Here is a 26,762-nt window from a genome sequence, read left to right as displayed (position 1 = left end):
TGACCCACCTCCAGAATATTGGAAATAAAAGCAAAAATAAACAAATGGGACCTAATTAAACTTAAAAGCTTTTGCACAACAAAGGAAACTATAAGCAAGGTGAAAAGACAGCCCTCAGATTGGGAGAAAATAATAGCAAACCAAACAAGACAAAGGATTAATCTCAAAAAGAATACAAGCAGCTCCTGCAGCTCAATTCCAGAAAAATAAATGACCCAATCAAAAAATGGGCCAAAGAACTAAACAGACATTTCTCCAAAGAAGACATACAGATGGCTAACAAACACATGAAAAGATGCTCAACATCACTCATTATCAGAGAAATGCAAATCAAAACCACAATGAGGTACCATTACACGCCAGTCAGGATGGCTGCTATCCAAAAGTCTACAAGCAATAAATGCTGGAGAGGGTGTGGAGAAAAGGGAACCCTCTTACACTGTTGGTGGGAATGCAAACTAGTACAGCCACTATGGAAAACAGTGTGGAGATTTCTTAAAAAACTGGAAATAGAACTGCCATATGACCCAGCAATCCCACTCCTGGGCATACACACGAGGAAACCAGATCTGAAAGAGACACGTGCACCCCAATGTTCATCGCAGCACTGTTTATAATAGCCAGGACATGGAAGCAACCTAGATGCCCATCAGCAGACGAATGGATAAGAAGCTGTGGCTGTGGTACATATACACCATGGAATATTACTCAGCCATGAAAAAGAATTCATTTGAATCAGTTCTAATGAGATGGATGAAACTGGAGCCCATTATACAGAGTGAAGTAAGCCAGAAAGATAAAGACCAATATAGTATACTAATGCATATATATATGGAATTTAAAAAGATGGTAATGATAACCCAATATGCAAAACAGAAAAAGAGACACAGAATGTACAGAACAGACTTTTGGACTCTGTGGGAGAAGGCGAGGGTGGGATGTTGAGAGAATAGCATTGAAACAAGTATACTATCAAGGGTGAAACAGATCACCAGCCCAGGTTGGATGCATGAGACAAGCGCTTGGGGCTGGTGCACTGGGAAGACCCAGAGGGATGGGATGGGGAGGCAGGTGGGAGGGGGAATCGGGATGGGGAACACATGTAAATCCAAGGCTGATTCATGTCAATGTATGGTAAAAACCACTACAATATTGTAAAGTAATTAGCCTCCAACTAATAAAAATAAATGGAAAAAAAAATAAAGTTGAATCTAAAGACAAAAAAAAAAAAAGAATTTATTTACAGGGCAACAAGGGAGAAACAGACATGGAGAATAGACTTATGGACATGGAGAGAGGGGAGGAGAGGGTGGGATGTATGAAAAGAGTAACATGGAAACTTACATCACCATATGTAAAATACGGCTCAGGAAACTCAAACAGGGACTCTGTATCAACCTAGAGGGGTGGGATGGGGTGAGAGATGGGAGGGAGGTTCAAAACAGAGGGGATATATGTATACCTATGACTAATTCATGTTGAGGTTTGACAGAAAAAAACAAAAGTCTGTAAAGCAATTATGCTTCAATAAAAAAATGAAAAGAAAAAACAGATCAAGGCCTAAAACATAAAACATGTATTTATTAAAATATTAGAAAAAATATGGAAAAAGATCTTCAGGACCTAGGACTCAATAAAGAGGTTTTAGGCCTGTCAACAGAAACAATCTATAAAAGAAAAAATAAATTGGATTTCATGAAAATTAAAAACTTTTGCTCTCCAAAAGATCCCTGTGAAGCAAATGATAAGACCAGCTAGAGTGGGGGAAAGTATTTGCAAACCACATATCTGACAAAGTTCTTGTATCCAGAATAGATAAAGAAATCTAAAAACAAAGAAGCAATCCAGTTAGAAAATGGACAAAAGATTTAAATGGGTAACTAACCAAAGAAGATATACAGACAGCAAAAAAACACATGAAACATGTTCAACATCTAGCCATCAGGGAGATGCAAATTAAGATCACAATGAGTTTTATCACATGCCTATCAGAATGGCTAAAAAAAAACTGTTTAAATGATAACATCAAATACCAGTGAGGATGTGGAGAAACTGGCTTATTCATACATTGCCAGTAGGAAGGCAAAATGATACAGGCCACTCTGGAATAGTTTTTTTTTTTTTAATGAAACATACAGTTACCATAGGACCCAGTGGTTGCATTACTGGGCGTTTATTGCAGAGAAGTGAAAATTTATGTTTACATAAAAACCTATACACAGCTGTTCACAGCTGCTTCAGCCATAACAGCCCCAAACTGGAAACAGCCGAATGGTTAAACAAACATGGTACATCCACACCCGGGAGACTGCTCAGCAATAAAGGAGCTACTGACACACACCACCTGGATGGCTCTCACTGCTTATGCTGAGTGAAAAGCCAATTTCAAAAGGTTACAAACCTTAAAATTCCACTTATATGATATTTTAAAAATAAAATTAAAGAAATGGAGAAAGTAGAGCAGTGGTTGCCAGAGGGGAGGGATGGGGAAGATGTGAGAGGTGGATATGGTTATAAGGAGACAACATGAAGGAACTTCATGGTTATGAGAATGTTCTATATTTTTAAAAAAATTTTATTGGGGCAAGTTGATTTACAATGTCGTGTTAGTTTCTGCCATACAACAAAGTGAATTGGTTATACATATACATATATCCACTTTTTTAGATTCTTTTCTCATATAGGTCACTATAGAGTATTGAGTAGAGTTCCCTGTGCTATAGAGTAGGTCCTTATTAGTTATCTATTTTATAACTTTTATGGTGATTTTTTTGTTGTTGTTGTTACACTGGGTCTCCATTGCTGCATGCAGGATTTCTCTAGTTACTGCGTACAGGGGGCTATCTTCATCGTTGTGCACGAGCTTCTCATTGCAGTGGCTTCTCGTTGTGGAGCACAGGCTCTAGGCGCACGGGGTTCAGTAGTTGCAGCACTTGGGCTCAGTAGTTGTGGCTTTTGCACGCTCCAGAGCTCAGGCTACTCTTGTTCTGAGACATGGGCTTAGTTATTCCTCTGCCTGTGGATGCTTCCCAGACCAGGGACCAAACCCATGTCCTCTGCATGGGCAGGTGGATTCTTATCCACTATACCACCAGGGAAGTCCTATCTTTTTTATCTGTAGTAGTGTGTATGTCAGTTCCAACCTCCCAGTTTATCCCTGCCTGCTCCCCAATGTTCGACATCTTGACTGTGAATTTACACAACATGATTACATAGAATTACACACACACACAAAGGTGAAATCTGGATAAGCTCTGTGGATTATACCAATGTCATTTTCTTGGGTTTGATATTATACTGGTTATTTGAGATGCTACTAGTGGCACCTCCCTTGGGGGGAGGTAAAATCCTCTCAATCTGTAATTACCTTAAAAAAAACTTTAAAAAGTCTATCAGAGATACATAACAACATATTTACAGATTACATGATACAGCTCTTAGGTTTGTTTTAAAATATATTCTAGGAATTAAAAAAATAAAACAGTAGAATACATAGATGAAACGAAATTGAAAAGCTGTTGCTAAATGTTGAAGCTGGGTGAATACACAGGGAAAACACTAGTTTTGTGTTTGCAGACTTCCCAAATAAAAAGTTTTAAACAGCTTAGAAGGACTAAGCCTAACTTACACAGTCTTACTCGATGCTGTAACTTTTGCACACAAATTTGAGTTCAATGCTTGTAACTGTTTCATTCACAAAGTTTATTATGACCTTTTATTAAGAGCTCATAAATCACATGCTTAATCCAATTTCATTGACTACCTCCACGCATTCTCCCTAAGTTATAAAAAATAAACATTTATAAATATACAGTGAGGATCATGCAGTTTTTACACAGTAAGAGTTGGGTCAATGTTTCAGGTTGTCCGAGCATCTCCCAGTGTCTCGTTAAGGGCAGAATCAGAGCAGCTTGGCCTCTGAAGTCTCAACAGTAGAAGGGCAATTCTTTTCCAAAGTTCACCTCATCACTCAGCATTACAGGATCAACAGGTGCTTGTCTGGGAAGTATCAGGAGAAACTGCTAGGATGACCACTTCAGGAAGTAGAATTTTAGCCCTGTACCTGCCATGGCTCGACCCTGGGACTGTATTTAGACTTAACAAAGAGCCAAATGACAAGCTTGGAAGGGGTCAGCACAGGCCCGATCTGACGACTATAACTGGAAGGGTCTCAGATCACTACAGATGGGGGAAACTCTTATTTGGTCCAGAGCTGGGGAATCAGATTTTCTCATTCCGCTTCCCTTGTTCAGTTACTGATAGCAGCACTTTCCTTCCAGCCAGTGGGATGAAGTGTTTAGAGAACAGCGAGGCCTGCACATGGAGCCTGCTGCCTGCTGTCACCAGGTTTTTTGAGTTTTCAAGTTCAACCAAGAGGATGGAGGACTAAGAGATGACTGTGGAGGCCGAGTATCAGGAGAGCTCAGGATGGACTAAGGACTTTACCCAGGGTCTCATGTTTTCTGTGTATTAACTTCCAGGTTTCACTGGCATTTCTCTTCCTCTTAGCTTGAAAACCTCTTCCTATGGAGACCAGCCAAAAAGGTATCAGCTTGCCCAGCATCCTCCTTTCTTGATTTGTAGGCACATCAAGGATGAAGAAGCAAAGAGCCTGGGTAGATTCAGACGTGCAGGTTCTTCTTGGCCCACTTCTGCCATAGGTGGGCACATGGCCTTCTATCCGTGCCAGCCTCCAGCAGACCCGCGAGGTTTCTCAGCCTTTGGACCATACGGCCAAGCCCGGCTTTCAAAATCTCATCCCCGCCACCTCCCAGTCCCATCGATCCTTTTCCTATTGCATAAAATCAATGATTCTGCTATCAAATCATAGCATAATTCATCCACTGATGTAGGCTCTTGCCAAAGAAAAATCTCTTCTCCCAGGATGGTGCAGAACTTGGTCATTCCCAAGCACATGCTCCATGATGGGACAGTAAATGATAAATCTCTCAGGAGAGGGCACTGCCCTGCCTCAGGGAGATTTCATCAGATGCTGATGAGAGTCAGTGATGTCTTCCATTCTCCTCCCCATGAAGGCATCTGCTCACGCCTCCTGACTCCTGCTGGCCCCACAATGAGGCTGCAATGGGTGAGTCTCCTGCTTCCAACATGTTGAAGAAGAGCAAGTCACCTTCAACCAAATCAACAGGGCACTTGCAGCCCACGTGAGCAGAGAAATAAGGAGTTTCTAGGATGATAAATTGGTGCCACAAATTGTCGGCCAATGAAAGGGTCCAGATATCCTGAAACACTTTAAGCACACGGTCTTTCTGGCAATGGGCACAGCAGGCAGAGAGCCCTCTCTCTCTGCCACCTTCTCTGGTCTCCCAGGTTTCAAAGAATCAAGTTCCATGATTATAAATGAATTCACCATTCCTGTACCCCACGGTATGGCCAGCTGATTAAAAGTCTCATCATTTCATTTCTTCATTAACCCCAAAATTCAGTGAAAATAGGTAATCATAATAGAGAGTTGGCTATTAAAATCATGCCTGGTTCACACCCCACAGCCTCAGCTTGACCTGGAGACGACCACCTTCCTCTTCCCTTGAGGGGTTTTAACTCGCCAAGCAGGGTGGCATCCACATCTCTGTACAAGGCAGGCTTCCTTCTCGGCTCAGGAGAGGGACCTAGAAAGAAGAGGAATCCTTGGAGCCCAGCTGGTGGGGGCTCCACTAGCTCTCCTTCTGGTGAGGGGAACAAACTGCTGGGCTGTGCGGGCTGGTCCCTGGGCTGTAGGATGCTCAACGTCCATGCAACAAGAAAGAGGTACATGCAGGAGACGAGGCTGGAGAGGAAGGGGGGGGAAGCATTTCCTCTCACCAAGTAGCTCTGCCCAAGGCTCAGACCCACCGTGAGCCTCTCTTTTCTGCCCAGGAGCAGAGAAGACCACCTCAGTCGGCCGGGGAGGCCTCTCTGCACCCCAGCCTCCAACTCACTTCTTCCTGCGGATCTTGGGTTTCTTCACAGGCCGCAGATAGGGGTTATCGATGATACTCTCCTCCCCGTTTCGGCTCCCCGACAAGGAGGGATTCTGCTGCAGAACAGAGGTGTTCTCCTTCTCGGCTCCAGAATCATCCTTTGAGCAAAAGCCGAAATAAAGCAAAACAACCAGCAGCGTGAGGAAAGAGATCATGCCTGTGGTTAAGAACTACTACAAGTACGCCTCTCATTGAGAAATCAGAAGCCGGGCTAATGTGCCTCTCTCTGCCCCAGAGGAGGCCAGGCAGCGGCTGCGATCAGAGGAAGGCGGGAGCACCAGCGGTGACACAGTGGAGCACAGAACACAAGACCCTGAGAAGGCAGGGACAGGAGTCGGAAGGGAACAGAGACCTGGAGGGCAGGGAGTCAGGGACCACAAGTCAGATGCTTCAGGGAGGCATGCTTCAGCCCGTGGGGAGATGAAGTAAAAGAGAAGTGGGACTTCCCTGGTGGCCTGGTGGCTAAGACTTCTTGCTCCCAAGGCAGGGGCTCAGGTTCAATCCCTGGTCAGGGAACTAGAATCCACATGCCACAACAAAGGTCAGAGATCCGGAGTGTCACAAAGAAGCCCAGCGCAATCAAATAAATAAATAATACTTTTTAAAACTTAAAGAGAGAGAGAGAAGAGGCCCTCAATCCCCTGCAGGACTGAGAGGGACAGGACCAGAACAGATGGTGTGCACAGAGCTCCTCCTGGAGCTAATCTCACGTAAATCATAATCTACTTTCCCACAAATTCTTAAGCATCTGGTACTTGCAACATGGTGCCAATGGTCATATCCCGGCAGAGGCCAGAAACTGCTGGAGCCCCGAGAGCTCCCACGAAGGCACCAACACGGGAACGTCATCCACCACCCCCACGAGTGGCCCGTGGATCAGGCCTCTCACTGTTCATTTTCTGAGAAAAGTGATTTTTGGAGAAAAGTTTCTAAGTTTGATATAGTCAATATGATCTTGAAGATTTTTTTAAAAATCACAATTGGATATAGACATAGAAAACATTAGTGATACTGAAGTTTTACAAACTGCTTCTGGAAATATGGGTGACTGATTTTCCTTTTCTTTTTTACACTCTCTTCTATTTTCCAAGTTCTTTAAAATGAGCAGAAGCTGCAGGAGAGGTGTTAGGGGGAATCACACGAAGGGCTCAGGCCCAGGTGGCAGTAAGTGACCAGAAGTTGCTGGCTGGGCTGCAACCCTGGTGACAGGCTGAAGGCTCCATCACTGAGGTTCCTGTTCTGTACTTTTAATGTGTTTTAGTCGCTCAGTTGTGTCCAACTCTGCGACCCCATGGACTGTAGCCTGCCAGGCTCCTCCGTCCATGGGATTCTCCAGCCAAGAATACTGGAGTGGGTTGCTGTTTCCTTCTCTAAGGGATCTGTCTGATCCAGGGATGAAACCGGGGTCTCCGGCATTGCAGACAGATTTTTTACCATTTGAGCCACCAGGTCAGCTGTTGTGCAACTTGAGGCAAAAGAGGATCTGACCTCAAGCAGGCGGTGGCGCTGTCAGAAGACAGCAGAGCAGAGGATGCTGTCATTAGCAATAGGAGGAGTAGATGGAAGAAGTACTAAACTGACAGATTTGTAAAGAAGAGGTGGGAGTAAAAAGGTGTGTCAGGAATGACTTGGGTCCAGAAAAGCCAGACTCAGGCAACGCGTATGCTGTGTGTGAACCCCGGGCACCCAAGTGTGCTGCCTCCAGCCTCACAGGTTCCAACACCATTTCCACAGCAACATCTCCCACTTGAACCTTCCCGATTGTCACCTCTCCTGCACGGCTGCTGTCACTCGACCACCTGCCATCTCTGGGCATCTCAAATTCAATGTGCCTGAAACTGAACCCCAAGCACAAACAGCTCCTCCCACTGACATTGGTGACGGCAACTCCATCCTCCCATTGGTCCAAGCCCCAAAATCCGCAGTCACGCCTGCCTTTTTTCTTTCTCTGATATGTCCCCCAGCCAATCTGTTAGGAAAACTTCTTGGCCTTACTTTCAGAATACAGGCAGAATCTACTTCTGTTATCTCTAGTGGAACCCCCTGGTAGGACCCCTTGCTGTCTCCCACCTGGATGGACAGCCGCCTCCTAATGGCCATCCCGTCACAGTCCATCCTCTGCCGGCCCTGTGGTCACCAGCTCGGCCAGTGCCCCTGGAGAAGCTCAGACCTGCCCCTCCTCCTCCCCACATCCTCTCATGACTCCCACTTCACCCCATGGGAAGACAGCTCTTCAAACTGCTCATAAGGCCCTTCCTGACCTGACCTCTCCCTCTCCCCCACGCCCATCCCACCTTCCTCAGTCACAGCCCCACTCGCCTCCCTACTGCTCCCTTTCCAGGACACTGCCCCAGAGAGCCCAAGGCTCAATCCTTCATCTCCTTCAGGACGGCTCGGATGTCACCTTCCCTGTGATGTGGACCCTGAGCACCCTATTTAAAACTGAAACCTCCCCGTTTTACCCTGGATCTTTCCCTACTCAGGGCCCCCCACCTCCACCCAGAGCACTTTTCATCTTTAACATACTATACAGTGACGGATTTATATACTATGCTTCATGGTCAAGCCCCCACTGCCAACACACGGGCTGCCAAGAGGCAGCTGTCGTCTTTGTGCTGGTCACTGATGTGCCCCCAGCACCCAGAACAATGTCTGGCACCTACCAGGTATTAAATAAATACTTGTTGAATTAGTGAATGGTACATTGTTCAGAAAAGAGTAAAGGGTGAGGCACCGGGATTGCCTGCAGATGGCAGCTGGCTCAAATATAAGAGAAAATAATCATCTGACACACCAATTTAAAATGAATAGCCCCTTCATGTTCGTGGACAGAGAAACCAGAACCAAGCTCAACAAAGTTAACTACCTAGCAACAGTCCGTGACAGCTTCGTCCTCCAGAGATAAAAGAACACTTTAACACACCAGTTAGTGAACTCACTGTTAACAACGTCTGTAAACACGAAAGACAGGAAACAATCTGAGTCCACAGGGGACTGGCTTGTAAAGTCCACACGAGGGGGGCACTGTGGGGAGGGGCAAACAGCTCTGCACACAAGGATGTGGAATGACCGCCAAGTAGCTCCACAAGGGAAGGAAGCAAGGGGTAAAAACTGTGATTTGCTGTGTACGTTCAAAACAACAATTAAAAAAGCATCTCTAAGGACTTCCCCGGCAGTCCAATGGTTAAGATTCCACATTTCCAATGCAGGGAGTACAAGTTTGCTCCCTGTTCGGAGAACTAAGTTCCCACATGCTGCACGGTGTGGCCAAAAAATAAATTCAAACAAAGTCTCTAGAAGGATTCACAAGAGAGTGGGGACACTGGCTGCTCTGTAGGCAGGAAAGGGAGAGTGAAAGACGGTCACCACACATCTTTTTGTACATTCCGGATTTCAAATGTGTGATTGTGGCCAGTCCAACAAAATAACAAGCCCAATTGACTGTCCATAAATTGTTGCTGGAATCCTTCTCTTGAAGTTTTTTTATTTCTCTATTCTGTACAGAAGAGCACATGGCCATACAATAGGGGCGGGGAGGGGGTGGGCAGGGGTGCCATGGGCTGCCGTATGCCAAGCACCCAATGTAGATGAGTTGATTTTATCTCAGGCTCCTCACTTCCCCTGGAAGTAGGTGTTCCCATTTGTGAGGAAACAGACTCAGATACTGGGTCAGGCAACCAACGTCACTTGGCGGGAGAGCAGCCCGGTCTGGATTGGCAGCCAGGCCAGTCTGACTCTCAAGGCTCAGGTCTTTTCACTCTTTGCTGTCTGGCTTGGCCTCCAGGGATCCCGGAGTCCTCAGGCAGCTCCTGGCATCCAGTCCGCCTTGCTGCACTCACCGCCATGGCCTCACCTATGTCACTCCCCAGAGTGTTAGGTAACTCAACTGCAAGCCCTTGAGCTTACTTACAAAGGGATTGTGATGTCTGTTTAGAAGATTCCTCCTTCTCATAAGGTGAACCTCATCTTAGTCCATGACCCAATCACCATATCTCAGACCGACTTAACAGAGTCCAAAACAGAAGCGTAGGATAACAAGCTCCTCTGCTTTACGTAAAGCCATGGGCTGCCAGCCCTAATTCTGAAAGGAATAATTCAACATTAAAGAGGTATGTGATCAGGGAGACAATCAGTAAATACTAGAGTCAGAACTGGCACTCTCCACCTGCATCCCGGGGCTTCGGGCTGCCACCTGGGGCCTCACACCTGAGAGCCCTCAGTCTAGTTATGACCACTAAGCCATCCCTTGCTTAAAAGCCAAGGCCAGCTTTAAAGGATGGATGAATATGGCAACCTCACTCTAAGGGTCCAATAAGCCTTAAAGGCATTAAGAGCTTCTGGCAGGTCTGGGCCTCTACTTGGAACTTTCTCCCCTGATAAATAAATAAGAGTGGGTCTTACCCTCTTACTTGCCGAGGACAATACATCATAACCAGAAAGGAACACCCACAAGTTCCCATAAGCATACTCCCCTCCTCAACCTTTGTCTCTGTCCACACTCTGTCTCCTATCCTGGCTTGGAAAAGCCCACAATCAGGCTAACCCCTCCTTTTGGGTACTGGATTCACTGCCCTACCAAAGATCATCATTCCAAAATGTTTTTCTCTCCTGAATCAACTTTACCAGATCACTCCCATCAGCACAGGCATCTTGTTACACCTCTCTGACCTCCTTAATTCTTTCCCTTTAGTTACCACTCCATTTCTCAACTTCCCGTCACAGCAAAATTCCTTGAAACCACGGTCTACATTTAATGGAACTTTCTGTGATGCTTTAACTGTTCATATCTGCACTGCCCAGCAGGCTAGCAGGAGTCATAGGCGGCTACAGAATGTAGCTGGTGTGACTGAGGAACTGAACTTTTTGTTATATTTAATTTACATCAATTTAGACTTAGTTGCCTGTGGACTACTGGCCACTGTGAAGGACAACACAAGTCTGTACTCACTAACTCCAGTTTCTCTCCTCCCATTCTCTTTGAATTCACTTGCTCTCATTCTTCCTGAAATGGCTGTTGCCAGATCTAAGGGACAAAGTCTCGGTCCTCACAAGGCTGGAACCAGCTGCAGAGAGCAGACCAAGCGGATCACTCTCCTTTTCCTGACACTTTCTTCCCTTGGCCTCCAGGACGCGCCACCTTTCCTGCTGTGCCTTCTTCACATCCGGGCCGGTTCCCTGTCTCCTTACCTGCTGAACAATGCAGAGCCCCGGGCTCACTCCTGGTATTTCTCTTTTTTATCCTCAATGCTCCCTAGGTGCTCACCTGATCTCTCGTGGTTTTCAACACTATCTACATGCTGAGGATTCCCAGACTTGCACTTTGAGCCCAAACAGCTCCCTGAACCCCAACTTGCCTATCCACCTTCCTACCTGACATCACCACGACTCTTTGTGACCCCACAGACTGTAGCCCACCAGGCTCCTCTGTTCATGGATTATCCGGGCAAGAATACTGGAGTAGGTTGCCATTTCCTTCTCCAGGGGATCTTCCCAACCCAGGGATCAAATCTGTGTCTCTCGCAGCTCCTACACTGGCAGGAGGATTCTTTACCACGGAGCCACTAGGGAGGCCCTACCTGATTTCACCACCCGGATATCTAACAAGCATCTCACACTTACCTCAGTACACCTCAACTCCTGGTCTCCCCCTACCCCCGTTCCACCCAAAAACCTCCTCTTTCTTGGCTGGAGGCAACTCCTTCTTTCCTACTGTTCAGGCAAAAAACCTTGCGTTTGTCTTTGACTCTCTTTCTCTCACATCTCACATCCACTCCATCAGTTGGTTCTTTTCTGAAAATTATCTAGTATTTGACCAAATCATCTACCTGACCATGTCTTTCCCTCTACCACCATCTCTGTTTCCTGCACCAGCCTCCCGACCGGTCTCTCTACTCGGCCCTCACCCTGTGCAGTCCACCTGGACAACCTCACCACGTCACCGATCCTGAGACCCACCGCTGCTTAGCGGGTCCCGCGGCTCCCATCTCACTGACAAAAAGCCCAAGTGCTGGTGTCCAGTGAGGACCTGAGCCCCAGGAGCTCCCTGACTCCGGCCCCTGCTGCTGCCCTCTTACTTGCATCCCCCTGGTCACCCCCATGGCCTCTGCCCTTCTTCAACACAGCGGCTCCCACCTGGGGGCCTTCGCATCTGCCGCTCCCCCTGCGGGGAAGGCTCCCCTCCCAGATATGTGCAGCCTCATTCCCTCAGACCTTTGCTCACCTGTCACCTTCTTACTCACCCTGTCTAATTCCACACCCCCCAGGCCCATACCTACCCCTGTCCCCTAACATCTCCTTTTTCCTTAGTTCCGTGAGGACAGGACATTTTGTCTATTTTGCCTTCTGCTAATTTCCCAGCACCCAACACATGCCTGACTCTGGCAGGAGCTCATTCAGTATTTGCTGGATGACTGAACGAATCCCCAGGGAACAAGAGATCCCATCACCACCGGCCCATCATGCAAATCCCTCACAAGAGGCCAGAGACTGACGGGGTCCTGTCCAACCCCCGGGGAGACAGGCAGTGAGCAGCACAGGCTACTGCGGGGGGTGGGGGTGGGGGGTGCGCTGAAGCGGACAGAAGGCTGGACCCACCGGGCTGATGTGAAGAGGGAGGTTCTCTGTGTCCGTCTGCTCGTCCTGCTCCGAGGAATCCGTCTCCTCCATCTGCTGCATCTCCAGCTCGGACGGAAGAAGAGCCGTCAGGTAGGGGATGGTGAAAGGCCTGGCAGCGATCACTGGGGGGTTGGAAGAGAGACTGGGAGCCTTACGACAGATCAGCGAGCAGCACCGAGCGGCAGGGATAGCTAACATGCTCGGGCACTCACCATGGGCCAGGTAACACTTACGTGTTACCTTTAATCCTCGTCTCCACCATATTAAACAACTACAGTTACCAGCCTCATCTTACAGACAGGGAACCTGAGGAATGGAGGGGTTATGCGACCCCCTCAAACACACAGGAAGTGGCAGAGTGGGAATGAACCCAGGCAATATGACTTCAGAGCCTCTTTTACCAAGCATCAGAGAGGACTGGGGCTGAATTCAAGCGAAGCATCAGCTTAGTGATCTTATACCCAAGGCAAGGACTCAAGTCCTGACGGTAGAACTGAGAACTCTCAGCCTGGAAGTATATCTTTGGAGCTAGAAGGCAGTTCAGGTAAAAGAGTGATCCAACTCCTCTAAAAAGCAATGAGGCTGAGGAGGAGAAATTATTGTTTAAAAAAAAAAATTGAAAGAAAGTGTCTGTGTATATTTCCATGATAGAATGTCATTAACAACAGACACTTGGAAGATTATTTTCAGCATGGCTCAGTTGTGGGTCCCGCACACAGAGAGAACTAGGTCTGAATACCATCTACTCGCCATGTGACCTTCGGCAAATTACTCTGTTGCTTTTCTCTAGAAGCCTTGGCTTCCCGGAAGGGCAGTGGAAACAGTTCCTGACTCGGAGGCTCACTCAAGGAGCTCATGAGGTAACAGAAGGGAAGTGATAAGCACAGTTTCTGGACTTAGTAACCGAGCTGCTGTAGATCTAGGGCCAGGAACACAGTGAGGATCCGCCAGGAGTCTGCTGAACCATCCAAGCCCATCACCCTTGCTCCCCTAGGGAAACCCTGAGGCTGATGGATAGGAAGGAACTTGGTCTTGAGGAATGGAGGGGTTATGTGACCAGCGAAATGGTAGTGCTGAGATAAGAAATTCAGTGGTGGGCCCTGTGAGAGGACACCACGAAGGTGAAGCCTGGCAGAGGCTCTGTAACTGCCTGGCCCCTGACGCCAGGTCCTTCTACCACCAGGGCTGCCCTCTCACTGGATGAGCCTCTCTGATGCCCAGGGCTCAGTCACCCTCGAGGTGACCTCAATTCCACGAACCTCAAGCGCCCACCTCCAACACAGGTCATGACTATTTTGCAGTCATCAGTTAGGGACAGGCCCTGAAGATCTGGGAAAAAGAGCCAGAAATCTGAAGAACAAGTTCCACCCAAGATAAGGACAAAGCTTACTTGTTTCTTCCAACCACAATGAGGGAGGGAAGAGGGGATGATGGCCTCAAGGACAAGGCAGGGTCCACAGAGGGGAGAGACTCACATGGAAACGTGCTGACGTCATCTTTGAAAAGACTCTGGGTCTCGCCTGTCTTGGCCATGAAACGGGTGAGCGCCCGCTCCACGTCGCGTCTCTGGGACGCAGCCTTCTCCCGCAGGACCTGGTAGTCTGACACGGGCTCGCGGTACGTCTAAAGGGAAAGCAGCAAAGACGCTAGAGAAATACCCATGATTGCACTGTTCTCCTCGGGTCCCTGCCTTGCTGTTGCTCTGTCCTCCCACCCTTTAAATGACCCTCTAACATCACCCAAAGCAGAGATCTCCAAGGGCAGTGGAAGGGCCGAAAGAAAACAATAAGACTATCATTAACATTTACTTTGAATCTTAAAAATTAAGAAATGTACAAATATTTATACAGTGATTGATCCTAGGCCTTCATTTAGCTCCTGTGACAGCTGGACTCAGGCGTAAGAAATGTATCCTCAAGGGAGAGCGGGGAATCCTCACCCCCCAACCCCCTGCAAGCCCTGATGGGACCACCCGGGACCCTCGATGTAATGTGATGACAAGATTTTCTGACATGTTTGAAATCTTCCCCAAATGAAGAATTTGATGAAATTCTGAACACTCTGGTTAAAAACATTAAAAAGCAAGATCTTATGATTATTTTTAAGACAACTGCTTGACATTTATTATAAAAGTTAGAAATTTAATTAACAAAATTCTTCAAATAATTGGTAGGTGAGAATGAAAAAAAATTACTTTTATGGTTTATTAAGGACAGTTTAAGATATCACCTATCTTTGTAATGTATCTTTTTCAACTATGAGAGCTGTCAAAGTTTCAAAATAAACAGAACCTAGAATCAGACCTGTGACTTCGTATTCCACCAAGATTTAAACCAAGATTTCAAAAAACGCAAGAGTACAGGCTATCATGTAGTTGCCACTAAAAAGGAAACAACAGGTTTCCCGAACCTTGAATAAGGGTCAGATGTTCTTCCAATGTACATTGTTTTTATATGGAATTACATTATACCATGCACGTAAATGAGCAAACAAATAACGGAGCATTTAATACTTTTACTGACAGAGACGCACTACAGAAGTTAAGACAGGGACTTCCCTAGTAGTCCTGGGACTAAGACTGCGCTCCCAATGCAGGAGGCCTGGGTTTGATCCCTGGTTAGGGAACTAGATCCTTCATGTTGCAGCTAAGAGTTCAAATGCCACAACTAAAGATCCCTAGGACTTGGTGCAGCCAAATAAATAAATATTAAAAAAAAAAAAGAGAGAGAGAGAGATTGCTGTGGGTTGATTGTAGCTCTCTAAAGAAAGATGTGTCGAAGTCCCAACCTCAAGGGCCTCAGAATATGATCTCACAGTATTTGGATACTTCCAGGGCAAGATGCACTCAGTGAACATGAGGTGTCATGCAGTAGGGCAGTACAAAGCCACATGACTGGTGTCCTTAACAGAAACGGTCACGTGAAGGCGGAGATACAGAGAGAGGGCCATGTGAGCATGGAAGATTGGAGTAATGCATCTACAAGCCGAAGGACCCCATGAACTGCCTGAAGCCACCAGAGGCTGAGAAGAGATTTCAGAGGGAGCCTGCTGACACCTCGATTTTGAACTTCTGGCCTCTGGACTGTAAGACAATGCATTTCTGTTGTTTTGAGGCACCTAGTTTGTGGCACTTTGTTACAGCAGCCCTAGGACACTCATACAGAAACCACTGGTCAAGGGCAATGTCTGTGCTGCAGTGGTGGGTGACTACTTGCTCTTTTGCCCTCATATCTTGAGGTGTGGAAAATCTCCCGGATGACTTGCTCTAACCCCGCATTGCGGCCATATTTGCACCAGGACACGGGGACACAGGAAATGAGCAGAACAGCCTCTGGAGACTCCTGGCCACCATGTGCCTTCTAAGGGAAGGAGAAATTGCTAGAAGGCAAATTAGGACATATCAAACCACAGAGGAAAACTATACTTGTCCCATATAGACCCAAAGCTCACAGTTATGGTAAGTTGCTGCTGCTGCTGCTAAGAAGCTTCAGTCGTGTCCGACTTGGTGCGACCCCATAGAGGGCAGCCTTACCATGCTCTGCCATCCCTGGGATTCTCCAGGCAAGAACACTAGAGTGGGTTGCCATTTCCTTCTCCAAGGCATGAAAGTGAAAAGTGAAAGTGAAGTCACTCAGTCGTGTCTGACTCTTAGCGACCCCATGGACTGCAGCCTACGAGGCTCCTCCGTCCATGGGATTTTCCAGGCAAGAGTACTGGAGTGGGTTGCCATTGCCTTCTCCTACGATAAGTTACATTTCATATTACCAAGTTTTTTTTGGCTGTGCCACATGGCATGCAGGATCTTAGTTCCCCGACCTGGGATCGAATTCATGCCCCTGCAGTGGAAGAGTGGTCTTAACCACTGGACCACCAAGGAAGTCCCACCAAGTATGTTTTAAGTAACTTTTACCCTGATTTCAAAAATAACTCTTACCTATTATGGAAAATTTGGAAAACCCAGAAAAGCATACACAAAACAACAGTTAGCTACACTCTAACCAAGAATTACTACCAGAGTTTTGTGGAATAGGTCTTTTCTTTACATGGCTAGGTACTTTTGTATCTAGAAAATATTAAGAAGTGATGGCAAGAATACACAGAAGAGCTATACAAAAAAGATCTCCATGACCCAGATAATCATGATGGTGTGATCACTCACCTAGAGCCAGACATCCTGGAATGAGAAGTCAGGTGTGCCTTAGCAAGCATCGCTATGAACAAAGCTAGTGGAGATGATGGAACTCCAGTTGAGCTATTTCAAATCCTAAAAGATGAGGCTGTGAAAGTACTATACTCAATATGCCAGCAAATCTGGAAAACTTGGCAGTGGACACAGGCCTGGAAAAGGTCAGTTTTCATTCCAGTCCCAAAGAAAGGCAATGCCAAAGATGCTCAAACTACTGCACAACTGCACTATCTCACATGCTAGCAAAGTAATGCTCAAAATTCTCCAAGCCAGGCTTCAACAGTATGTGAACCATGACCTTCCAGATATTCAAGCTGGATTTAGAAAAGGCAGAGGAACCAGAGATCAAATTGCCAACATCTGTTGGGTCATTGAAAACGTAAGAGAGTTCCAAAAAAACACCTACTTCTGCTTTATCGACTATGACAAAGCCTTTGGCTGTGTGGATCACAATGAACTGTGGAAAATTCTTCAAGAGATGGGAATAGCAGACCACCTGACCTGCCTCCTGAGAAATCTGTATGCAGGTCAAGAAGCAACAGTTAGAACCAGACATGAAACAAAAAACTGGTTCCAAATTGGGAAAGGAGCATGTTAAGGCTGTATACTGCCACCCTGTTTATTTAAATTATATGCAGAGTACATCATGTGAAACGCCAGGCTGGATGAAGCACAGCTGGAATCAAGATTGCCGGGAGAAATAGCAATAACCTCAGATATGCAGATGACACCACCCTTATGGCAGAGAGCAAAGAGGAACTAAAGAGCCTCTTAATGAAAGTGAAAGAGGAGAATGAAAAAGTTGGCTTAAAACTCAACATTCAGAAAACTAAGATCATGGCATCCGGTCCCATCACTTCATGGCAAATAGATGGGGAAACAGTGGAAACAGTGGCAGACTTTTACTTTGGGGGGGCTCCAAAATCACTGCAGATGGTGATTACAGCCATGAAATTAAAAGACGGTTGCTCCTTGGAAGAAAAGCTAGGAGCAACCTAGACAGCATATTAAAAAGCAGAGACATTACTTTGTCAACAAAGGTCCGTCTAGTCAAAGCTATGGTTTCTCCAATAGTCATGTATGGATGTGACAGTTGGACTATGAAGAAAGCTGAGTGCCAAAGAATTGATGCTTTCGAACTACGGTGTTGGAGAAGACTCTTGAGAGTCCCTTGGACTGCAAGGAGATACAACCAGTCCATCCTAAAGGAGATCAGTCCTGGATGTTCATTGGAAGGACTGATGCTGAAGCTGAAGCTCCAATACTTTGGCCACCTGATGCGAAGAACTGACTCACTGGAAAAGACCCTGATGTTGGGAAAGATTGAAGCCAGAGGGAGAAAGGAAAGACATAGGTTGAGATGGTTGGATGGCATCACCAACTTGATGGACGCGAGTTTGAGCAAGCTCTGGGAGCTGGTGATGGACAGGGAAGCCTGGCGTGCTGCAGTCCATGGGGTCGCAAAGAGTCAGACATGACTGAGCAACTGAACTGACTTTTGTGTCTGGATGGGACAGGCAAAATTGTGCCAGCTTCAATTTCTTCATTAACTCTATTTTTGCCAGCAAAGTGCAGAAGATAATTCTCCTTTGCCAAATTGGAGACATTTTGGAGGAGAGACATTCTGAGTTCTGAACTACCCTGTTACCAACAAACTTCTGGACTCCAGTCTGACAGCCAGGTAGAACTGAGTCTGCTTTTGCATCAGTCACAGCCTCTAGCGTGGCCTTGTCACTCACCGGCGTTTTGATGTAGGTGTGGGGGTCGGGAAACTCAGGGAAATGGCTGGGGATGTGTGGCGGGTGGGGTCGGTTCTGTCCTGCAGTGAGGGCCTTGGGGGTCACTGGCTGATTGGTCACTGGAGCTGCAACAGAGTCACGACTGGTCAGTCTTCCACCCGAGGTCTTGTGTCTCTAACCCAACCCTCCTTTTCTCAAAATAAACGCTGGACCTCAGTGTTCTATGCAACAGGCACTTTGTACTTCTACCAATAAAAGGCGTTCAATGGCTTGAGGACCTGAAAGGGTACCCCTGCCCCCAACCTCTGCATAACCTGGGGTGACATTCCCATGTCCAATAATCTGCCTGCATGCCTCTCAGCTAGGTGAGTTGGTGGCTGTGACCAGTTAACTAGGCAAAAGAGAGGACTGAGGAACTAAGCAAGTTAGGTGGGCTGCTCGTTCTTTTCAAGAACCCAGGTAACAAAGACAAACATTGAGCCAGGGAAAGTTAAGTGAGGAGGGGATTAAAAACGGCACCTTCCACTGCTGCCTTGAGAGGTATTCCTAAGAAGATGCCAGCCGAGGAAGAGAGTGATGAAAAAAAAAACAAACTAGTGAACTCTTGCCAGGTTCCATAAGCCCAAACGAGTTTCTCCAACTCAGGTTATGGTACTCAGTGTATCTAAGGCAGAGATCATCAAACTTTTTGTATAAAGGGACAAAAAGTAAATATTTTAGGTTTCACAAGCCATGCAGTCTGTCACAACTACAGAACCCTGCCATTATAGCAAGAAAGCAACCATAGGTAATACGTAAATGTGGCTGTGTACCAACAAAGGTTTATTTGCAAAAATAGGTGGTGGGCCACAGTACCCATAGTTTACTGACTCTTGATCTAAGCAGGAATAAGAACTCTCATATTTTTCAAGTAGCATCGAGATGGTTTGCCTTTGTGGTGAGTGAATTTCACAACCTAATTCAATTGGCCCAAATAAAGATTACACTGTAGGTAGCCCCAAATAACGGAAAGGAGCCTGCAGTGAGGCAGTAGCTACATACCAGTCCCTGCCCTATTCAATCAATTCACTCCACCAGCATTAATTGAGCACTACTGGATACCTCAGTTCACAGTCACTTACGGGCGGTGATGACCATCCTCTGAGACCGTTTTGCATATGCAGGGAGAGTGTCCACATTGAAACCTAAGAAACAGGAAAACAAAAATCACTGCCTAGGCCCCTAAACACGGAAGGGCAAGTCATGCTGTGGTGAAATAGTTTAAACTCCCGACTTTGCTGCCACTCAAAGGAAGCTCCAACAGAGTCCCCCAAAGGAGTTAAGAGGTCTCTTACAGGGCTTCAGAGGAACCCTCTTTTGATAACTGTCAAGTTGAAAGCAAAGCAGGAGACTCAAGAGGAGAGTCAAGGACATTCAGCAGACCGGGCTGCCTCCTGCGGACGCCTCTCTCTCTCATGTTCCCAACTCAGCCGCTCTGAAGAAATGGAAACTGGAGACGTACTCACCCATCTCGACAAGGGTGACCACAATATCTGACAGTGTGGGCTGGGTCCTGGCTGTGTGCTCACAGTAAGACTTGGCACTCCTTCCAATTTCTGAAATGTCTAAGAAAGGATCGAGAGCAGAAAGTCGTGTTCTCAGTTCCCAAACAGTTAAACACAGAATGATCACCTGAGCCAGCAATTCCACTCCTAGGTGTACACCCAAGTGAAAGGAAAACAGGGACTCAAACAGATACTGGTGTGTGCATGCTCACAGCTGCACTATTCACAGTCGCCAAAAGGTAGAAACAACCCAACGTCCACCCACAGAGGAATGGATCCAGAAAATGTGGTCTACACCTATAATGGAATATTACCCAGCCTTCAAAAGGAATGACATTCTGATATAAGATACAACATGAATGGACGTTTTGGTTTTTTTCTTAACTTTATATTAGAGTATAGCCAAAACAATTAACAATATTCTGATAGTTTCAGGTAGACAGCAAAGGGACTCGGTCATAATATACATGTATCTATTCTCCTCCAAACTCCCTCCCATCTAGGTTTCCTGTGTTTTTATAAAATATTTACATATTAATTTTTAAATTTTTGGCCGCGCTGGGTCTTGGTTGCTATGCGTAGGCTTTCTCTAGTTGCGGGGAGTGGGGGCTGCTCTTATTGGGGAGCGCGTGCTCTAGAGCTCACGGCCTTAGCTGCCCCACGGTATGTGGCATCTTCTTGAACCAGGGATTGTACCCGTGTCCCCTGCATTGCAAGGCAGATTCTTAACCACTGGACCACCATGAATGAACTCTGAAAACATCACACTAAGTGAAATAAGCCAACCCGTCAAACATTTTAAAATTCCACTTACGTGAGGTATATAGAAAAAAAGAAAATCCATAGAGACAAAAATTAGATTAGAGGTTACCAGGAGCTGGGAGGAAGGAGGGATGCGGGGCTACTGTTGATGGATACAGAGTTACTGTTCAGAACGATGAAAAAGTAAAGTTCTGAAAACGGATAATGCTGATGGTTGACACCACTGTGACTATATTTAACACTACTGAATTTAACACTTGAAAATAATTAAAATGGTAATTTTATGTTATGTATATTGTGCCACCAAAAAAAAAAAAAAAAAGTCTTATTATTTGGGTGTCAAGTATTTTTTCTTCTACCTGAAGCTGAATCTCTTTTCAGTCACTCTGAAGTCCCTCAGGGGAAAGGGGAAACAGGAAGCTAGGCTCCATGAATGGGCTTCAGAGGTGGATGAGCAGTTTCAGGAAAATTCTGAAACTGTGCTCCATTTTACACAAACACAAAAAGTCTGTGGACAAGTTCAAAGGTCAAAAGCATTTCCATAATAAAATGAGACGTTCTTTGACTTTTTTTTACTCTTATTCTCTGTCATGGTTTCCAGAAGCTATGTCACCTGTGATGACATCATGGCTCTGCTGGCTAATGGAATGTGTCCGTGTGCATCCTTATGTTTTAAGATGTTCTCAATTTCATTTTCTATTGTGGCAAAAATCTCTCCATATAAAGCCCATGTTGAGATTTCCTTGGTGGTCCAGTGGTTAAGAATCCACCTGCCAATGCAGGGGATACAAGTTCAATCCCTGGTCTAGGAAGATTTCAAATGCCGCAGGGCAAGTAAGTCCACATACCACAGCCCCCGAGTCCACACTCTGCAACTACTGAAGCCCATGCACCCTAGGGCCTGTGCTCTGCAACAAGGGAAGCCACTGCAACGAGAAGCCTGTGCGCTGCAACTGGAGTAGTCCCTGCTCGCTGCATCTGGAGGAAGCCTGCACACAGCAACAAAGACCTAGAGCAGTTCCCCCCAAAATGTTTAACTTTTTTAAAAAAAGGAGAATATTAAGGAAAAAAAAAAAAAAGCCCATGTATACAAAATTCCCTAGGACCCTCAATATTTAAGAATCTGGAGGTGTTTGAGATAGCTGCTTTAGGAAAACATTTGGTATTTTGAAGTCCCAAACATCAGCTGCATCTCACCCCAGATCACACGCTTCCTGGGGCAGCCCACATCCATGACTGATCAAGACTACAAAGGCAGGGCTTTGGGGGCCTGATGTCAGATACTCTGACGGGCAATAATCGCTCCAGGGCTCCCTGCTGAGCTGGCCAATTCTTTGTTTGAACTTTTCCCTCTCTGCCTAAACCTTTCTCTCACTTCCATTCATAGGGCTGATTCCTCCCAAAACACCTTAATGCCTCATCCCTCATCTCATCCTTCCCTTCCCTAACCAAGGCCCAAAGAGGGAAATACATTGACTATGCACAAGCCTATGTGAGACCATTCCAGGCTCCAAAATCTCAAGATACTTCCTTTTAAAAGCAGTGGTGGTAAAAAATAAATAAATAAATAAAAGCAGTGGTGGTTCCCCCCCTCCCATTTTCTAAAACTTATTCACCCTCACTCTTTCAATCATATAATATAGCATTTGACTATATAACGTGTGGCATCTATTTCATGGGACTTAATCCTGACTCTTCAATAAAAGTGTAAATTCTTTGAGCATAGAGAACAAACAGTAATAATAACACCACCTACAAGTCATTAAGGGCTTACATTTTCAGCTTTGACTGTTTTACATACATATCTCACTTATACTCAAAACTCCAAAATGTGCAAATATTTACCCCTTTTCACAAATAAGGAAATTGAGATTCAGGAAGTTTAGTGGTTGACCCAAGCTATTAAGTGGCAGAGTGAGAACTTCATCCTTACACCTAGACCTAATAAGGTCTATCTTGTTCTAAAGCCTGTAGGTTACTTAATAATGTCCTTCCTTTTCTTAAACATTTTCAACACTATCATGATGCCGAACACAGAACAGATGTTTGTTTGACTGGAAGAGGGCCTACTGTTTCCTATTGTTTCCAGGTACTTACAGCTCTGCAGCATCTCTGTCAGTGTTTCCACAGATGCTTTCTCAGCACTCTCAAACCCTGCCTCTGTCAGCAGGGAGCTCACAACCACTTGCAGGGTTCGCCTCCGGGCCAGATGGTAGTTATCAGCAGGGTTAGTGGACTGTTTACTTCCTGATCTCTGTGAATCAGCAGCCCAGAAAGAGAGAACATTTTTATTCACTGGACAGTGGTGCAATTACAGAGCTCACATACTGTCACTGGCAATCAAAGTTTCTTTTGCTAAATACTTATCGGTACTTTGGATTTATAGCTCTTGGCCAAACGAACAGTAACTGAGCATCCTAGGGGTTCTAAATTCGGAGACAGCCTTTCTGCCTACCTAACACTTAACAATTCCAGTAACACAAAGCGGCTGTTTTTTCTATTTTAGACGATTCTCAGAATATATAGCTGAAGAAACATGCATGATGGGATTGGAACTCGTGTCCATCACCCAGGAAAAAAGTGATCTCTCTCTCTCGTTCTTCCCATCTCCACACCATTTCACTAACGAGGAGAGTCAAAGCAACAAACAACACATGATGCTGAGAAGAGGACAGGAAAAAGTAGGAAACCTAAATTATTTTGAAATGGGAATCCCTCCCAACTTTAGCGGGCCAATAAGAAGGCGAAAGCGGCCTCGCTGGACCAATCAGGAGCTGTTCCGGGTTCCCAACCCTCCCCACCCAACAAAGAATAGGCCAATCAGTACACAGGTCCACCGACTCCGGAGGCCGCCGCCAAGTCTCGAGAATGGCGGGGGCGGGGGGGGGGGTAGTCATGTACGTGTTGAAAGACCCTCCTCCACGCAGGGCTCAGGGTGGGGCTGGATTTCTGGGTATGGGCTCATAGCCCGGTAGAGGGAAAGTTGCCGAATGCCCCGACTGTCTCGGCTCCGGCCCCGCGCCTGCCTCCCGCCCTTACCGTTCCGGAGCCCGCAGCCCCGGCAGTGGCCGCCGCATCGGCCATCTTGCCCTGCCGTAATGTGCGCGAGTGCGGGGCACGACGGGACTTGTAGTCAAGGGGAGGGGCGGGGCGGGAGCCAGGGGGCGGGGCGGCGCGCGCCCCGCGGAGCTTTCCGAGGAGCTTTCCGAGGCTCTGCGAGGTCCGCAGAGTGACCCCCCCCACCCCCACCCCGGCTCACGTGACCTTTTGTGAGCGGTGGGTTCAGTGAGCCCCGGAAGTTTGCCCCGGAAAATAAGCCCACGGTTTCACACCTGTTTTGAAGTGAAATTGCTTTTTCATGAAAAGCACATCCCTGGGACGCTCCGAACTTGCCTGGATGGTTGTGTGGGGTCCCGCTGGGTCCCCATGATTTGCTTTCTAGTAGAGGGGCCTGGGAATCTGTATTCTTAAGTCTCCAGGTGATTCTCCTGAGCAGGAAACCCTGTTTTGTGCTGGCGTCCCCGCAGCCCCACTTGGAACTAGAGCTTCACAGACCCAATCCCGGTGTTCCGGTGCATCACGCTGCCCTCTCGCCCTGTGTGAATCTGCAGGTGTTTGCGGGCGAGCCCGAAGGCGCCGCTGGCTGGAGGCTGTTGCTTGCCCGTCTACCTCCCGGGCCGTTGTGTCCACGCGGTGCCTGTGGTTTTCTGTGGTTCGCTCGCGGGTCAGCCCCCTCCGGGTGGCGGGGGTGGGGGTCTTCCGTGCACCGCCCCGTTTGTGGGTGTTTGGCAGGACGCAGAGGCTAGATTTGAACCCCAGAACTCGCCAGCTCTGGGGCTTCGGATACATTGCCTGACTTCACTGTGCCTGTTTCCTCTCTTGTAAAACTAGGATAGGATGAGATGGATGGCGGCGTGGGGGGTGAGCTAATACAGACGAATGGTCTATGACTGTGCAGACGTAGAATAAGAGGTCAAGCAGCAGCGCCTAATGTTTATTTCCTGCGTGGCGAACGGATGAGTGGCAAATGCTCAGAGGCTGATGTCTGGAAACCTGCGCCGCGCCTGCCCGCAGGGAGCACCTGTGCCTGGGGGGCACCCCCATCACCCCCTCACCTGGGGCGCGTGGGGCGGGGTCTGCGGGCCAGGGTCGCGGCGCCGGGCGACCGCCGGGAGGAGTCGGGGCCCAAACCTTCGCTGAGCGCAGCACCCAGCCCCTTTGTCTCCCCCGCCCCCTCTTCCCCACTTCCTGCCCAGCTTTAAACTCGGGATTGGCGGCGAGGCGCCGACTTTGTAAACACGCCGCGTCTGCGGCGGCGGAGGCTGGTTCTGTTTGGGCGCCTGGGGGAGGGGTGCACGCCCCTCCCCGAGGCTGGAGGTGGCGACCCCCCCGACACACACACACACCTCCCCAGAGACAGAAGCCAGAGGCGGCGGCAGAGAGTGTGTGCGGCCACGGTCCGTGCTCCGGGGGGCTCACCTGCGGAGAAGGTAGGCTTGAGGGCTGGAGAAACCAAGATAGATGGGTGTCAGCGACACCCCGCTTTCCTGGAACCTCCAAGCTGAGACTGGCGGGGGATCGGGGTTGGGGGGTGGTGGTTAAAGAGGTCACCGCGTCTCATCACCTCCCGGTTGTCTCTCAAAGCTCAACTCACTTTCTGTCTGAGCTGCACGTGGCTGAAGGACAGAGAAGCCCCCCCAAAGCTCTCCGCTTTCTCTGTGTCCGCACAATCCCCCTCCAAGCTGAACTGGAAGCCCAGTGACCTCACTGGGCTGTCTGTCGTCGTTTTGCATACCTCAGAGATGGGCTGGGAGGCGGAGGGAGGGCAGAACTAGGGTGGGCAGGGAGCCTTGGGGATCCTCCTGCCATCCAGGGCCGGGGGAGCAGGCTGGAGGGCAGACCAGAAAGAGGGGTCTCGCAGTGGTGGTCTCTCTGGTGTCTGATGGGTAGATGGCATCTACCCACAAGAGATGGCTCTAGCCTCTTCTGTGTCTTTTAATGTGTCAACAAGAGGAATAACTGAAGACACTGGTTGCTGTTACTGAGGGAGCCTTAATGGATTCATCTGCAAACGATTGATTGAGCACCTACTGTGTGTCTGGGATTTGGCTGGGATGCTGAGGGTACAATGGGGTTATTGTCTCGCCTGAGTCATAGAACAGCAGAGACAAGGTGCCAAGTTGGGGTGGCTGGGAAGGTTTCAGAGCGAAGAGGACATTTAAGTTGGGTTCTCAATGATGGAAAGTCAGCAGGCAGAAAAGTGGTGGGGTCTTTGTGGGCAACTTACTCATTCTACAGAGCTGGACTGAACCCTGACTGAGGTGTTGGGCATTGGGAAACAATGGGGACACAGAAACAGTTGCTGCTCTCTTTAACCCTGCTGTCTAGATACAAAAAAGTGATAGGAATGAACAGGATGGGTTCTGGGAAAGGCATGTTTCTGGGCTGGTTCCCAGGACCCCAGAAATTCCCAAGTAGGTGCAGCAGGGAGTCCACCCCAGGGGTGATATAAGAGTCCACACAATGCTGGGGTACCCACCCCCCATCCCTGGATGCTAAGACTGTTTCCTGTAACAAATCTAAGCCCCCAGCTCAGTTCTCCTTGGCACTAGATGTAAGTGAAAAGAAGTGGATCTGCCATTGTTTTCCTGCCGCTGCTTCTGCATTTTCAATTCCCAGGCTCACTTGAGAGATGGCTGACTCAACAATTTATGAATTCATTCAGCTATCTGCTGAGCCCACACTATCTGCACGGGCTAAATAGTGGGGACATAATGGCAAACAAATCAGAACTTCTACTCCCCTGGAATTTAGGATCAGAAGCATCTCTGAGGATTCCGCCAAGATCCCAGTCTCTGCCCAGTATTTGAGACCATGACCTCCACGGTCCCAAGTGCCTTCTCTTTCCCATTTCCTTCCCTCAAGGGTTCAGAAT

At 47.5% G+C, this 26,762-nt stretch overlaps 2 protein-coding genes across 4 annotated transcripts in view; one reads left to right on the top strand and one right to left on the bottom strand.

The window, feature by feature from the left end:
• Positions 1-2,782: 2,782 nt before the first annotated feature.
• On the bottom strand, positions 2,783-23,925 carry TAF8 (TATA-box binding protein associated factor 8). 3 transcript variants are annotated; one of them, XM_043449631.1, is made up of 9 exons: positions 23,867-23,925; positions 22,925-23,081; positions 20,027-20,125; positions 19,643-19,705; positions 18,522-18,646; positions 14,072-14,219; positions 12,576-12,718; positions 5,940-6,079; positions 2,783-5,630 (listed from the first exon to the last, which is right to left on the bottom strand). In XM_043449631.1, the coding sequence occupies exons 1-9, from the start codon at positions 23,909-23,911 to the stop codon at positions 5,618-5,620; spliced, it is 933 nt and encodes a 310-aa protein (XP_043305566.1). In that variant the 5' UTR covers positions 23,912-23,925; the 3' UTR covers positions 2,783-5,617. The 3 variants fall into 3 exon arrangements, with proteins under 3 accessions (XP_043305566.1, XP_043305567.1, XP_043305568.1); XM_043449632.1 differs by lacking the exon at positions 2,783-5,630 and having other exon boundaries at positions 5,936-6,079; positions 23,867-23,923; XM_043449633.1 differs by lacking the exons at positions 2,783-5,630; positions 5,940-6,079 and adding an exon at positions 6,086-10,062 and having other exon boundaries at positions 23,867-23,923.
• Positions 23,926-25,106: 1,181 nt separating this feature from the next.
• CCND3 (cyclin D3) overlaps positions 25,107-26,762 on the top strand; it is a 90,287-nt gene continuing 88,631 nt past the window's right edge. Inside the window, exon 1 of the mRNA XM_043449625.1 lies at positions 25,107-25,317. The gene's annotated coding sequence lies outside the window, so the exon portion shown is untranslated. The remainder of the gene's footprint in view (positions 25,318-26,762) is intronic.

The sequence above is a fragment of the Cervus canadensis genome, chromosome 28 (genome assembly GCF_019320065.1).
Source record: "Cervus canadensis isolate Bull #8, Minnesota chromosome 28, ASM1932006v1, whole genome shotgun sequence".
NCBI lineage: Eukaryota > Metazoa > Chordata > Mammalia > Artiodactyla > Cervidae > Cervus > Cervus canadensis.
Note: the sequence above shows the minus strand (reverse complement) of the source record. Positions and strands in the feature narration are given on the sequence as shown.